Below are 15117 nucleotides of genomic sequence, written 5' to 3'. Positions count from 1 at the left end.
AAGCCAGGGAACACAAAACATGAGTTACAATGACACTCTCGAGCATACAAAATTTTGATGGCTCAGAAGTTTGTAGTAGTTAAACTACAATGGAAGGGTAACTTCCAAATTTTGGGGGAGACTGTGTGAATGCACGGAGTGTTTGATAATTAGGGGTCCGATTTAGAGGTTTGAGCGTAGTTTTATGCCTGTTACCATGAAGTATTGTACATCTCTTCTTCTAGTATTTGACGATATCTGTTTTTTCATTAGGTCCTGTTTCCTGAAGCAAGTGGGAAGATGGCTATTTGAATGGATGGATGCATGGATGGAGGAGTCGCAAATGAAAAAAATGAAAATAAAGGTGCCTTTTTTCATCTAGGGCATTTTTAAAAAAAAATTTATTAAAACAACATTTCATCCATAAACAACTCCTTTTAAGGTTAAGTATCAATCTGGGTAGAAAATATTCAATATATATGAAATTTAAGTTTAGTATTATTAAAATATAATTATTAAGGTAGATGATGAATTATTTATAGTTGAGAAATTGTATATTAGGATGAAGATATTAATGAAAATGTTTTATATAGGATACAAGTATAATGGTTGAATGTGTAAGAGAGTTAGATATTCTTTATGATTGTAAGATGCCTCTAATAATGTTTTATATGAAGTTAAATGTTATGAAGTTAAATGTCAAGGATAAGTATATGAATAAATTTCAGAGTTGTAAGATAGACTATTAAGCTAAGTTTGATATGTAGATATTTAATGATGGACAAGATAGGAAATTAGAATATTAGAAAAAAATTAAAATTATACTTATTGAGAGAAAATTTTGAATGATACGAGCGTGTATTTAAGTATTTAATAAATATTCTAATTAGGTGGTATGATATTATAATAAATATGTATATTAATAGATAAAATTTATTTAAATATATATGAGGATATAATATAGGATTGGATACCTTACATATATCCCTATTACTGCCACGGATTTTCTTTACTTGCCTCAATTTGCATGGCGCACAACTCTGATAACATCTAAAGAAATTCTTTAGAAAGAAGTCATTGTACTCAATTTACTGGAGGATTTCAGTAATTCTAATCGCCTGAAAATTGCAGAAAGTTAAAATTGCATCAACCTCTTATACTCAAGATTGACTCTAGTGAAAAAAAGGAATACAATAACTGTTTTTTTAATAATAATTTAGGTGTTGAATTTGGCCCAACTAATTCTAAAGATAAATTTTTTGCTAGTTCATCTATTATATAAATCGGTAGTACAACTTATAGACACTCAGAAGTTGTTCTTTAGAATTTGAACTCTGAGTCTTATTGTTTCTCCGAGTGTTTGTTACTACTGTATCACACCTATGCGAGCTAAATTAACTGCTGATGTTTTTCTTTGATGTGTGAATGTTTCACCTAGTTGTTTCTGCTTCTGTTTCTCTGATTCATGTGCTTGACATTGAATTTCAGTTAATGGTGTTGGAGTTGGTTTTATGATGAACCTGTTATTTCCACAAAAGTTAACAGTTGTAGGATCCTAATGGTAGAGATAATAACTTTTCATTTCTTCTGTTTTGTTATGTAATGCTTTGATACCTTGAGTAATGTCGTCTCTCCAACTCATCGAGCTCATTCCACATGACTTAGCTCCATGTCAACAGACTTATCAGTAAACCCGTAAACCCGACGCGATGGCATCCACCTAGGTCAGCTTCCAAGCGGTCGGCACACTTAGTCCACCGTATGAATATGTTCAAGTAATTTGATTAATCCTCTACCTCAAAGGATTGAGTAGTTAAAAAACTGATCAATTTGTATATATTGCATCCTTAATACTCTTTCATCTGAGGATTAATATACTTAAATAACGAACCAAATCTAACATACGAACTAAAGATAATACATTCGACAATCGAAAGATTCAAAATCAAGATCTCTCTCTCTCTTTTATGACAAATAAGATTCAGACCCAACCTCTTGATCTTTGATACATGTTAAGTTGATTAGATGACAATTTGGTTTAAAATTTTTAACTGTTAGGAAAGAGATCTATCTACATATCACTCGATAACCCTTTTTATTTACAAAACCAAAGAGCAGCATGGAAGTGCCCCAAACTTACTTTTTATATTTCAAAGAGACAGGATTCACGCACAAGAGCAGCGTGTAAGTCAGCCTCATGAATATGGAAGGAAGTAAATTTAAATATACAAGCAGAAAATGCATGATGGAATGAATGACAGATCGTAAATTTTCACGAGATTCAACCCTTGATTGTTACATCAGAAATATCATACGTCCACCATCTGCATTATACCTTAGGCGCAACAACATTCCTTCTAGCTTCTAGCATTGATGCATAGACTTGTGCTTTGGCTATTCCTAATCTGTGATTGCCAACTATTCCTCTTCATGCAAGCACAAGTCAGAGGTCGTGGAGCCTCCTACTACTTGGAGCTCGCACAATATGCCGGTTATTAACTTACAACAATCTTTCAAAAAGACCTTTTCTTCGAATTTCATAGATAACGATCTCGACCTCTCATTTTGGTTTTCGATGAAGGAGGCCTTTCTTATAAAAACTGTAATTTAGACTTCTTGCATATTTTTTCCATATGACAAACACTGAAGAGCCTATTGAGGCAGTAGCTATCAAGAACATATGGTATGTATGCGAGATCTATGCCATTAAGGCAAGTTCTACCAAAACGATATAAAATATAAAATTTCAGACTGAAATGGGTAGTCTTAGTTCAAACATAACATCTTTCCTGATAATCTTCTTGTGTATGTGGAGCAATTTCCAAATACAAATCAGAATCTGTATGGTCTAGGTCTTACTTGCTTAGAGGGCGATTCAGCATCTGCGATTTTAACAGCAATGAACCTGCCATCAAGAAACTGGAGGAGAAAGGCTCAAAATTAGTTTTAAAAATTAGTATATACTTCGGCAAGATCAAAGTTAAGTTCTAAAAATGATAACTACTTTCCCATCCATCTCGTTCACAGCCACTAGGGCTTCTTGTTCGCGAGCAAACCAAATATATGCAAGTCCTAGAGACTGTTTTGAGGTTTTGCTTGTGATTATCTTTACTGCAAAAGCAGTAAAATGGTTAGATGGCTTTCCAAGTTAGTGCCTCTCAAACTAGTCGATGCCAGTTTACCTTTGCTAACCTCACCGAAGGATGAAAATGCCTTTACTAAAAATCCCTCCGATGTGGAACGAGATAGTCCTGAATCATCATAGTGAAAATGCCGTTAAAATGATAAAATTAATTGGCAAGTTGTCAAAGTAAACAGCCATTTGATAGTGAGAGGAAGGATCAGAAAAGATTGAGATTTAATTAGATTAAGATATAGTATTTTCTGAGGAAGAAACTCACAAGGGAACCATATTATAGTAGAATATCAACATAGTACTTTCATGCCTTAATTAGGCGATATGAGATTATGACAAATATGACATTACTCAAGGAAGAGAAAGACTAAAAAAAACTTAGTTAACAATGGTAAAATAGAATAAAATTTATTTAAATATAGATAAAGATATAATAAGAGATCGAGTTTAATTGTGTAGAAGGTCCATATAGTTGACCTTACTTAATGGGATAAAGGTTTGGTTATTTTTGTTGTATCAACTACTAATAATTTTGTATAAAATACATGCAAATACTATCAACTCTGTAAGCTATCTTAAGTACATTGCCTCAGGATAGTAGCACATTGTCATGTTATCTTTATATGATCATGTCAATAAGTTTAGGACAACAAACAACCAAACTATGAGTTTAAATGTCACAATCATGACCCAGTTATAAGAGAAAACTATCTCAATTAACTTATCAGATCCAACGAATTAATTACCTCCAAGTTAATAGCAGTTTCTCATTTAACCTTATAAAATTGTGTTATTAACGAACAAATTATAATGCGAGATTAAATTGGAATGTTAAAATTTGCCTGGCTTAAGGTTTGACATCTCTATTAAAACCTAAGGTCCAAGTCATAATCCAAAATTATCCCTTATCGATAGAATGTGAGAATAATGGTGGCTACATCATCACACATGTAGCCCATTTCAACACCTAACGATGCCTAAATTTAGGTTCATTCTACCACCAATTGTTGCAACCCACTTGAATAAATGAACTCATTTAAATGATCAAGTCCAACCGTTACCAAAAAAATGTTCAAGCTTAAAATAATAGCAATTCACTCATCTATGCTTGACATCAAAAGGCATCACATTTCAAGGGAATAGCCAAAGGGCATCTTTTTTATTTTATTATCAAAAGGGCATTCCTGATGTCCATTTTTATGTAAACTACCTAATGTACCCCTTTCAACCTTCTTTGACTGGTGTATTCTCATCCACTCGCTCAAATAAAACCACATCGATCCTCATCTAGTTACGACTTGCCCAATCAAAAAAAAGCCCAATCAAAGAAAAGATGCCCTAATATTACTGCAACCCATTGATTTCCACTAGCAGTAAATGCAGCTTCATCTCTGTCGTCACTACGACTTATCTCCTTTTCTCTAATCCACCACCTTTTTCTCTAATCTACACTGTTGTTCTTCTTCAGTTGGTATTTTCATTTTTATTTCTTCTCCATTTTCATGATCAACCATCTTGTTCATTCAAAAACTCTTTTCTACTTTATACAACAACAACCAAGTCTTATCCCACTAGATGGGGTCGGTTATATGGATTTTTCTACGTCATTGAGCTCTATCTCTACTATATCATCATCTATATTAAATAAGTTTTATCTTATTTTATTATTGCTAAAGTCTTTTTAATCTTCCTCTTCCTCGTTTGATTTGCATATTTATCATAGTTTCATATCGCCTAACTAAAATATTTATTGGTCGTCTAAATATATGTATATGTCATTTGAAACATGTTTCTTGGAGTTTTCCCTTAATAGGTATAACTTCAATTTTCTCTTTAATGTTCTCATTTCTTATCTTGTTCATTCTCATGCATATCCTTAATTAATTCAATATACGCTACGCTAACACATCTCTTTTCTAGAATTCTCCACATAATTTCCTTTGTAACTCTATCATAAGTTTTTTCTATGTCAATGAATACTATGTGTAAATTTTGCTTCTGTTTACGATACATTTCAATTAGTTGTCTGAGAAGGTGTATAACTTCTATTGTTGATCTTCTAACATAAATCCAAATTGATTTTCTATCACCGTGGTTTCCTTCTTTTGTTTTTTTTCTATTACTCTTTCCTAAAATTTCATGGTATAACTCATTAGTTTAATACCCTTATAATTTGCACAATTTTATATCTCCTTTGTTCTTATATAAGAGAATTAGAGTACTTACCCTCCATTGATCAAATATTTTTTTTATTTCAATATCAAGTTAAATAACTTTGTAAGTTATTCAATATCTTATTTTCCTAGCCACTTCCATACTTCTATTGGAATATCATCTGGTCCAACTACTTTTTTATTTTGAATCTCATTTAAAGCTTATTTTACTTTTGAAGTTTGAATTCTACGATAAAATTTTAAATTTCTATACTCCTTTAACCTACTTAAATTACCTAAGTTAAATTGATCACCTAAATTTTCATTAAAAAGTTGATGAAAATATCTCTTCCGTCACATTTTTATTTCTTCATCATTTAATAGTACCCTATTGTATTCATGTTTAATACATCTTATTTGGATAATATCTTTTGTCTTCCTCTATCTCGTTTTAGTTATTCTATTAATACCCCTTTCCCATGCTTTTATATCTAGTTGTCGATATAAACATTCAAAAGTTTCAATCTTAGCGTTATTCACTGTTTTCTTGGTTTCTCTTTTTGGTTTGTTGTATACTTTTTAAAGTTTTCCTCATTCTTACAAGTGCATAATACCTTCTAAACAGTTCATTTTTCCTTCATTTTTTCCTATACTTTCTTGGCCTCTTTTTTACTCTAAAAATCTTGATTAGTATTGTCAAACGGGCCAACCCATAGCGGAACGAGTCGATCCATCAAAAACCCATCATATGGCAGGGCAGAGTGGGCTGACCTACCATCTTGGCGGGTTGTGATTTAGGCGGGTGAACCCACGAGTTTGTCAAAAAATAAAATAATAAAAAATATATATAGAGAATATTGAAAATTTTAAGTTTGGATTGCGGATTAAGTTGGTCAAGTCCACAAGCTCATTGAGTTTTCCACTTTAATTTTAAATTTTGAAAGAAAAATTATTTTTTCTCAATCCGCGGGCCAACCAAGCCCACAAGCCCATTGAGTTTTTCACTTTAGTTTTAAATTTTGGAAGAATTTTTTTTCTCAACCACGGGCCAATCCAATCACACCACGGGCCGACCCGCGCAGGCCGTTCGCTTAGCGGGTTGGTCCACCTAGACCCGTCTTAAAATAGATTGATAAAACTTCAATCCAACCGCTTAAATTGTTTGGCGGGGTGGACTAACCCAACGGGCTTAACCCAACTTGACGACTCTAATCTTGATAAAACTCTCACAATAAATAGATCTCAAATCCAAAGGGTCATGTAAATTCACAAATAGAAGTGCTTGTTTTTGAATTTAGAAAAGTTTAGGGTCATGTAGAAGTTTTGAACAACTACATGGCCCTAAATTGCTCTAAATTGAAAAAAAGAAAGTCATATATCGACTCCAAAAGGTCTAGTGAACTCATAAGAGTTTTGAATTTAGAGTAGTTTAGGATCATCTAACAAAATTAAGCATAACTACTACACAAACCTAAAATCTTTTAAAATGGAAAAGGATGGCATATATTGACTCCAAAGTGTTCAAGAAACACATAAGAACTCTTGTTTGTAAATTTAGAGCAGTTTAGGACTATGTAATAGTTTTGAATAAATCTACTACATGTAGCTAAATTTCTCTAAATTGAAAAAAAAAAATCAGATATCTACTTCAAATGGCCCAAGGAACACATAAGAGTGTGTTTCTCAATAATTGTTTTTTTTTCCTTCAAAATTGTTACATGACCCTCCACCGCTCTAAAATGAAAAATAAAGGCATATATTGACTCCAACATATGAGTATCTGTTTGTAATTAGAGTAGCTTATAGCCAGATAGCAATATTATTAAACTTTTCCACAAGGTCCTAACTTATTTTAAAATGAAATATATTAACTTCAAAAGGGTCCAATTAATGCATAGGAGTGCTTGTTTGACTAGTTTAGGTCAATGTGCAGTTTTTTGAACAAAAGTGTTATACATGGCCTTAAACTTCTTTAAATTATAAAAAGAAGTATTATTAACTCTAGATGCTCTAGTGAACTCATAGGTGTTTAAGGCCTTCAAAAAGTTTTAAGGCTGCTACATTTCATAATCTGTGAAAGTTTCAAATATATGATCCTTTTATTAATACATATATTATGAATTAATAACACATGTTTTTTCTGCAGTGCAAGATGACTTTAAGTTGTTCACAGACAACATATTACCACGAGGGCTCTATAAGAATTGCATCATGTGATCATAAAAACAAATTATAATGAATTGTGGAATGGTTTTGTGTTTGACAGTAGGGATTGCCCTAGTCCAATCTCACAAGGCTTGACGTGGCACTATTGCCATGACTACTATTTATTACGCATTCGCTTTTAGAGTTTCACCTATATACTATAAACACTTGGTTGCACTACTACCAAAACTACCATTTACTTGAGAGACACCTATTCAAGTGCAATTTCTTCCTCAGGTTCGATACTAGGACTACCATTTCCTCTAGCACTTCCATCTTCTCATAGTTCACACCTCCGACTTCGGTCCGTTAAAAGTTCACACCTACAGGACTTCAACCTTCCAATACCTCTTGAACTTTCACTTTACATCTCTAGACTTCCATCTACCAAGAGTTCACTTCTATGAGACTTCCATCGGAGTTCATTTCACCAAGGCTTTCATCTTCTAGGAGTTCATTACTCCGGAACTTTCATTGCCAAAACCTAAACATTTTGGACTTCCAGCTGTCAGGAGTTCACATCTCCGAAACTTCCATCTATTGAGAGTTCACTTCCATGGGACCTTCATCAACTCACTTCTCCAGAACCTCCATATGTCAAAAGTTCACTTCTCCGAAATTTCTTATCTGCCAAATTGGCCAAAACTGCACTTACAATTACAATCAAAATCTTGCATCTGCATACTTGACATAAGTGAGAATAGCAATTTAGTCTAACAAAAAATATCAAATTTTCTAACTTAAATATGATTTTGTCAACCACATCAAAACCCACCCAACTCAAGTATGCAGCAACCCCTTAAGTCAAACTTACTAGAGATTGATTACACTGACATCAACTGTATAAGCCCCACCTATTTAAGATTCATTACATGAGTTTTATTCCTTCATTGAACTCTACAGAAGGGTAAATAACTAATAATATCCAAATCAACTAAATCATATTAATTACAACTTTCTTTAGTCTTCCTTTACCTCTCACACTCTAACTCTAATTCATTCACTTCATCAAATTCATGAATCTCCTTTAAACATGTTTTCTCTTTTATTATGTATTGGTACCTTAAGGTAATTTATCCTAAATAGTAATGTTCTTTTACCCTTTCTAGTAATCCCACACTATTATGTCCAACACAACTTAAATGGGTCTAAGAAGAGATTAAGTTTAATTAACCATAAATTTCTAACTTAAAAAATTGAAAAGAACTCCTTCCCTCTAATTATATGGAGAGAGAATAAGTGAGCGAGGAGAGGAGATAAAAAGGAAAAAAAAAAAGAGAGAGAAAACAAGGAAAGATTTTTCTTAAAATGGTGTTATTCCTCCATCTAAAATCCTTGGTGCTTTTCCATTAGAAGAGAATATTTCGTGATATTGTTTTATCTCTATCATTTTAGTTTGGTTAGTTTACAAATATCAGTAACCTCGTTTACAAATATCAGTAACCTCGTCGAAAGTTATAATTTTTCTCTCACATAGTAGACTCCTCTCTTTCGCCCCTTAATTTTCATCCTTTCATGTAGAATGGTTTTCTATGTAAATCCTGGTGTATCATAGCATTCCCGGCTAATTGTAGAGTTTACATACATGATTCCTAATCCAAATAGTTCAAGTTGTGTTTTTGCATTCGGTGATGCACTACTTATACTTGCCCGCCTTAACTCCTAGAGACAATTATCCTTTTTCATCTGAGACAATATGTCGAACAGGATGAGTGCAACTTTGCGGTTGTACAGTTCCGTATGCCGACGAAACATGTGATATTCGAGACAACATCCAGAAAGAAACAGACCTTTGATGAAGATCCTAGACGAAGGCGGTGGAGCTTCCTGGGAAATCGCCAAATCAGAGGCGGAGCATCCGCAAATTGGTAGGGCGGCCTTATTGCCGTTGTTTCCATGAGGCTGAAGCGAAGTGGACAGCGAGCGCAACGGCCGAGGGCGCAGGAATGGCGTTGGCTGGGCAGCCGGCGAAGGATTGCAAGAAGTGCGCGATTGCAGAAGCAAGGAGGAGGAGGATGGTGTGAGCAGAGGACGATGGAGAAGAGACATGGCGGAATTCTTCTCCGTCGTTAATAAACGCAAATTTTAAAATCCAAAAATGTATTATAGGAACGCTGTTTACTTTGGAAGCTACCTGCGTTTACTTGGGCAAAATAAAAGTGAAGACCCGCCTAGGCTCGCAACCTGCATGGGTTGGTCTGTGACTTGGACTTGGATTGATTTGCGATGGACTTGTGGGTTGAGAAAGTTTATTTATTTATTTATTTTAAATTTTAAAATTGAAATATAAAACTTATAATGTATTAATGGGTTTGATCCGTTTAAATCACAATTCAAGTTCAAAAATTTCAACTTAACCAATTTAAATTGTAATCCAAATTTAAAATTTTTTAATATTTTTAATATATTTTTATTTTTTGACAGGTCCATAGGTTGCCCACCTAACTCGCAACCCACCTTGGATTGGGTTGAGTTTGAGATTTTCCAATCCATCAAATTGGTGGGTCAGCCTCCCACCTCGTCATATGATGAATTTTTAGTGAGTTGATCCGTTCTATCATAGATTGGTCCGTTTGACAGCTCTTGTATTCGATCATTGTATAAATTCCAACAAGTGATATTAGAGTCTTGTTACTCTTCTATGGACTAACAACTAGGAAAAGTAACAAAAATGGTTAGTTCAAGCATCCACCTATTGAAATTCGAAAGCAAAATTTTTATATAGAAACTTAGAATGAAGGTATTTTTCAAAATTGATGATGCCAGAGATATGGATAGGAAAATTTTAGAGGAGCACAAATGCACCAAGAAACAAAAAGATGTGTATCACATGTTAAAGAATTGTGGACAAACTGGTGGAACTACATGAGAACACTTTATAGGTAAAATTGACAAAAAGATCTCCTAAGAAGTTAGATAATTAGAGACCATGATGAAACTCTAGGCTAGACTCAAGAAATTGATCGCCAAATTAATAACCCTAACGTCATCGGGGCATAGTTGAGTTGTTTACGATGCAGCAGAGTTGTTGAAGTGGGCAAAAGTCAAGTCTCCACGAAGTCGAGGTAATGCCCTTCTCCATTATGATCAATTATAGCTTCTCGATTTACCTCCTCCCATATGGTCGTGGGATCGACCGTGTGGGGCCGCTAGGATGATAGATTTTATCTTTTGCTAAAGAGAAGACTATTAAATTGAGATATGTTGAGTGTCGTAAATGCATTTTCAAGGTCTAAATGGGTCTAGGTCTAAATGGTTGATTCTTTCTACATGTCGAAGGACCTTGAGGTAAGAAATTTGGATGATTTTTTATCCACTATGAAATTACACGAGTTTAGAATCGTAAACATAGTAGAAAAAAAGAAAGCTACAATAGAGATGATGTAACTATGGTAACAACTTTTATTTTTTTGATAATCCTAGAAATGACTAGCTGATAACTGATAATTTAACATATTATTATGGCTTTAGTACTCGATATTTTAATCCTCTCGTATGATTAATTCACACTTACAAATACCTTTTAATTGATGGCCTTATCACTAAACTTGGAGCATATCTTACTTTGTAGGATATCAAGGCTCAATCGCATCCAAAGGCCGATCTAGAAGAGAACACTGCTCTTGCAGAAGAGGACAAGGGTTCGAATCCTAGCGAAGCCAGGCAATACCTTCCTGCGTTGTGACCAACTACAGTTTCTCGATTTACCTCCTTACAAATGGTCGTGAGGCCGATCGTGTGGAGCCGCTAAGGTGGCGGATTCCACCTTTTGCAAAGAAGAAAACACTGCCTAATCGTGCCCTTCACTAGATTGTGAGATGAAACCTCGGAAGTCCCTGTACAAGTGAGCATGGCTTGGTAATGCTTCCTGGCATGATTGTGGCGCGTAAACTTGAGTTCACTTGGGAGAAACCGACTCATCATAATCCCTTAGATCGAACTCCATCTCCACCTCTCTTCCTCCGGTTGGAAGGAGAGAGTTCATCCCTCCATCATCCAAGAAGAACTTCCGACGATCTCCATCCATAGCTCTGACGATCGCCTCTCTCCCTTTGGTTGGAAGGAGAGAGTTCATTCCACATTCACCTCCATCCACGAGCTCGACTTGGTTAGGAGAAGTTCATTTTCATCCACAAACTTCATGGTCTTGAAGCTAGGTCCATTCCATTGCCATCTCGACATCAGAGAGATTTGGATTTCCATTCTCTTCCAGTACATCCTATGAGGTCCTTCTATAAGCCACGATCCAATCCTCCATTCGACTTTAGTTGTAGTGTTCTTGTTAATTGTTGGAATTTACTATTAATTTTTCTTATATTTAATTGTTACATTTAAGTCTTGGTGTTTATTTCCATTTGATTTCTGCTTACTATGTGTTTGTTGAATTGCCTCTTACATTAGTGTTACGTAGTCATGTAATTTTCTTATGGTGTTTCAAGTTAATTGAGCTTGTTAGTAAATTGTGGTTCATTTCTCTATTGATTCCATCGCGATCATAAATTAGTTTCAATTCCCTTGTTGTGATCGTAGCTAGGTGCTTGGGTTTCCATTAATTGCATTCGTACCAATTGAATCGATCTTAATATTTAGGAGAACCCCAAACCCCATTAAAACAATGTCTAGAGATTAGTATCCACCATCGTGTTCCTTGAGAGACGATCCAGGCCATGCCTCTATGCTATATTTGTGTAACACGGTTTGATAATCAAATTGTAATTATAACATGACAAAAACGGTTATATCACGGGCCTGATTCTACAGAAATTTTCCACTGACCATTAAGATAAATCGAGAAGCACAGATCGGTCATGACGGTCGATCTAGCATAATAAAATTTTCAAACTCTCCAAGTGTAATATGTCCTGGGCGAGATCAATTTTCAAACTTTGGTAACAACTTGAAATGACAAGGGAAAGACATCAATTTTCATAAGGACACTAATTTGAGTTGTCTTCCATGGACAACAACTAAGAAACCTACTTGGTAAGAAATGGGTAAGACCTTTAGAAGTTTGAATTTTGACAAGGATAATATTAAGAGAATGTTGAAGAAGAAAAGAAAGATAAGATATGAAGAACATATGAAGGACCAATAAATATTTTTAAAGAAAAAAGAGCAAAAAAATAAAGAAAAAGGAAAAGCTAAAAAAAACCTAAAAGAAAGAATCTAAAAGTCGCATGGCATGACACAACTTCCTTGTAGGAAGAACAAGACAATTACATAGAGTCTTGTTCTTGTGACAATAGATGATAAAGTCACTAGCTCATCATGAAGATAAAAATAATGTGAGGGCAATTGAAGGTGGAGCTACATCCTATTAGTTAGATGATATGATAATTGAGCTACATAATTTATCATTTAAAGAATTATTTGATGTTATTTCATGTTTATCTAGGTCTTTTTATAAGGTTAGAAGAAAAAAAAATTAGATTTAAAGGAATTAGTAGGCATATTAGAAAGTAGACTAAAAGATTCATTCGATACTCTTGTTTTGAAGATTAAAAGAAAGGGCTAAGTAAACAAGTAGAAATTTTAAAAGTTTCATTAGAAAAATTTATTATTAGATCTTAAATATGATCAACCATAGACAAAGAGTTGATTTTAGTAAAAATGGATTAGGATACAAGGAATCTAAATTGAGAGACAATACTATCTTCCAGTTGGAGAAATTTCATTATAAGAAGTACTTGGTTAACTTAGTTGCCCCCAAATTATTTTGATGGCTAAAATCTATATTTTACCTTTAAAAGTATCCTCAAACTTAAAGAATTCAAAACAAATATTTTAAATTAAATACATGATTGATTCTTATTTCAATTTTTGAAAATATGACCATTTTTAAAAAATTAAGATGCTTTTTTAGGAAAATTAAATTTTAAGTTAAAATGACACATAATAAATGTTTAGAAAGTTTTAAAATTTTCTATGATTTTTAGTGAATTTCTATAAATGGCATAAAGGATATCATTTTAGAAATACAATCCACTACTTCAGATATGTAATAAGATAGAGTTAACTGAATCAATTTAAAAGTTAAATTTTTTAGTATGTTTGCATAAGCTATATTATGAGTTTCATATATTTTAGTTAGAAATCTAAAATGAATAATGTATAGAAAGGATGCAATTCTAGTAAAATCTTTTTGATGTTATCAAAGGAGAGAAGGATGAACTTTAAGTTTGAACTTCTTGTTTAGGGAGACAAGGATGTGGCTTAAATTTTTAAGACTTTTAAGATTTTGAGTTTAAATTCCTAGCTAGAGAGAGCTTAGGTGAAGAAAAACTTTAATTTGATGTGTATTTGAGTTGGTAGAGTCTTTGTGCATACACATGAAGACAACTTCATATGGCCAAAATCCTAGTAACCCAATGGCGACAAGTCTATGTAGATCTAAGAATAATAGTATGATATATTAAGTGATCCAAATAAGACTTAACTTCGACACTTCTGACTTTTCATATAATCAAGAATTGCATATATAAATTTTATAAGAGAAAATACAAACATGACTTCGATTAGTGCGGTCAAATGGATTAATTCATGATAGGACGGTCAGCCTGTCAAAACCCATCATATGATGGATTATCGGCCAACCGAAGGCGGGTTATCAGTTAGATATATATAAAAGAGATTAAAAATTTTAAGTTTGGATTGTGGTTTAGGCGAGTCAAACTTACAAGCCCATTGACTCTTTTATTTTAATTTTAAATTTTGAAAAAAAAAATTCTCAATCTATGAGTCAACTTGAGCCCACTATGAGATTACCCGTGCGGATCACGAGCCTAGATAGGTCGATCCGTCTGGATCTGTCTTAAAATGAGTTAATAAATTTTCAACTCAATTCATTTAAATTATTTAACGAGACGAATCAACGATTGGCCCAATCCAATTGACGACTCTACCTTTGATTAAAAACATTTGAAATCTTCCAATCTTGTTTACTTACAAAATGACTAAGTCATCTTATAGTAAAAAGGTGAGCATAGCAAAGAAATATTATTAGACTTCATAAATATGAATATATATAATCTAATGCCCGCTCGAGGAGATATTGATTACTTCGTATTTACGAGACACAAGTATAAAAACTTGAAAAATATTGATGAATTCAGATTTAAAGTACTGAAGCATATTGAAATCTTTTTAGTCTATTATCATAAAGACATTAGCACAATATATATTTTTCCCTAAAACCCTAATGACCCTTCTCAAATAATTTTTGGGCAAAATAAAAAACGTCCCTTATTTTTTGAATTCATCAACATCACTTTCCACTTTGGATTTTTATCAAAAGGATATCCATCCATGTGTATAATTACCGAGCTACCTTCTATTATATTATTTTCATTATTATCTCTCTCTTATATTTTCTATTTAAATCTTGAATCGGAAATGCATTGTACTAGCTACGATTTCGTAACTATTACAATTGAATTGTTACGCAGTTATAACAACTACAAAATTATAACTGCTACAACTGTAAATAGTATGTAAGCTTTGAGAGATCCTAACTTTTATCTTAAATTGAATCATGAGATATACAATATATCAAATCAAAATTTATTCAAAGATATACATTTATTATCAAATGTAATCTATAACAACCTAATCTTATGCCTAAAAAATATTTTTTTTTAAAGCTTT

The 15117-nt window shown here is 33.3% G+C and overlaps 1 protein-coding gene across 1 annotated transcript; it reads right to left on the bottom strand.

The window, feature by feature from the left end:
* Positions 1-2679: 2679 nt before the first annotated feature.
* Positions 2680-9529, bottom strand: LOC141842068 (organelle RRM domain-containing protein 2, mitochondrial-like). The gene is made up of 4 exons (XM_074730285.1): positions 9264-9529; positions 3162-3230; positions 2984-3090; positions 2680-2898 (listed from the first exon to the last, which is right to left on the bottom strand). The coding sequence occupies exons 1-4, from the start codon at positions 9520-9522 to the stop codon at positions 2812-2814; spliced, it is 522 nt and encodes a 173-aa protein (XP_074586386.1). The 5' UTR covers positions 9523-9529; the 3' UTR covers positions 2680-2811.
* Positions 9530-15117: the final 5588 nt, after the last annotated feature.

The sequence above is a fragment of the Curcuma longa genome, chromosome 11 (assembly GCF_044706935.1).
Source record: "Curcuma longa cultivar G26 ecotype Majalengka, Jawa Barat chromosome 11, ITB_CL_G26_1.1, whole genome shotgun sequence".
Taxonomy (NCBI): domain Eukaryota; kingdom Viridiplantae; phylum Streptophyta; class Magnoliopsida; order Zingiberales; family Zingiberaceae; genus Curcuma; species Curcuma longa.
This window is presented reverse-complemented; position numbering and strand designations above follow the sequence as displayed.

Coding starts and splice junctions, on each gene's coding strand:
- LOC141842068 (XM_074730285.1), bottom strand. CDS start 9,522: ATGTCTCTTCTCCATCGTCCTCTGCTCACACCATCCTCCTCCTCCTTG. Junction 3,091..3,161: donor CTTCGGTGAGGTTAGCAAAG/GTAAACTGGCAT, acceptor CTGCTTTTGCAG/TAAAGATAATCACAAGCAAA. Junction 2,899..2,983: donor TGAACGAGATGGATGGGAAA/GTAGTTATCATT, acceptor TTTCTCCTCCAG/TTTCTTGATGGCAGGTTCAT.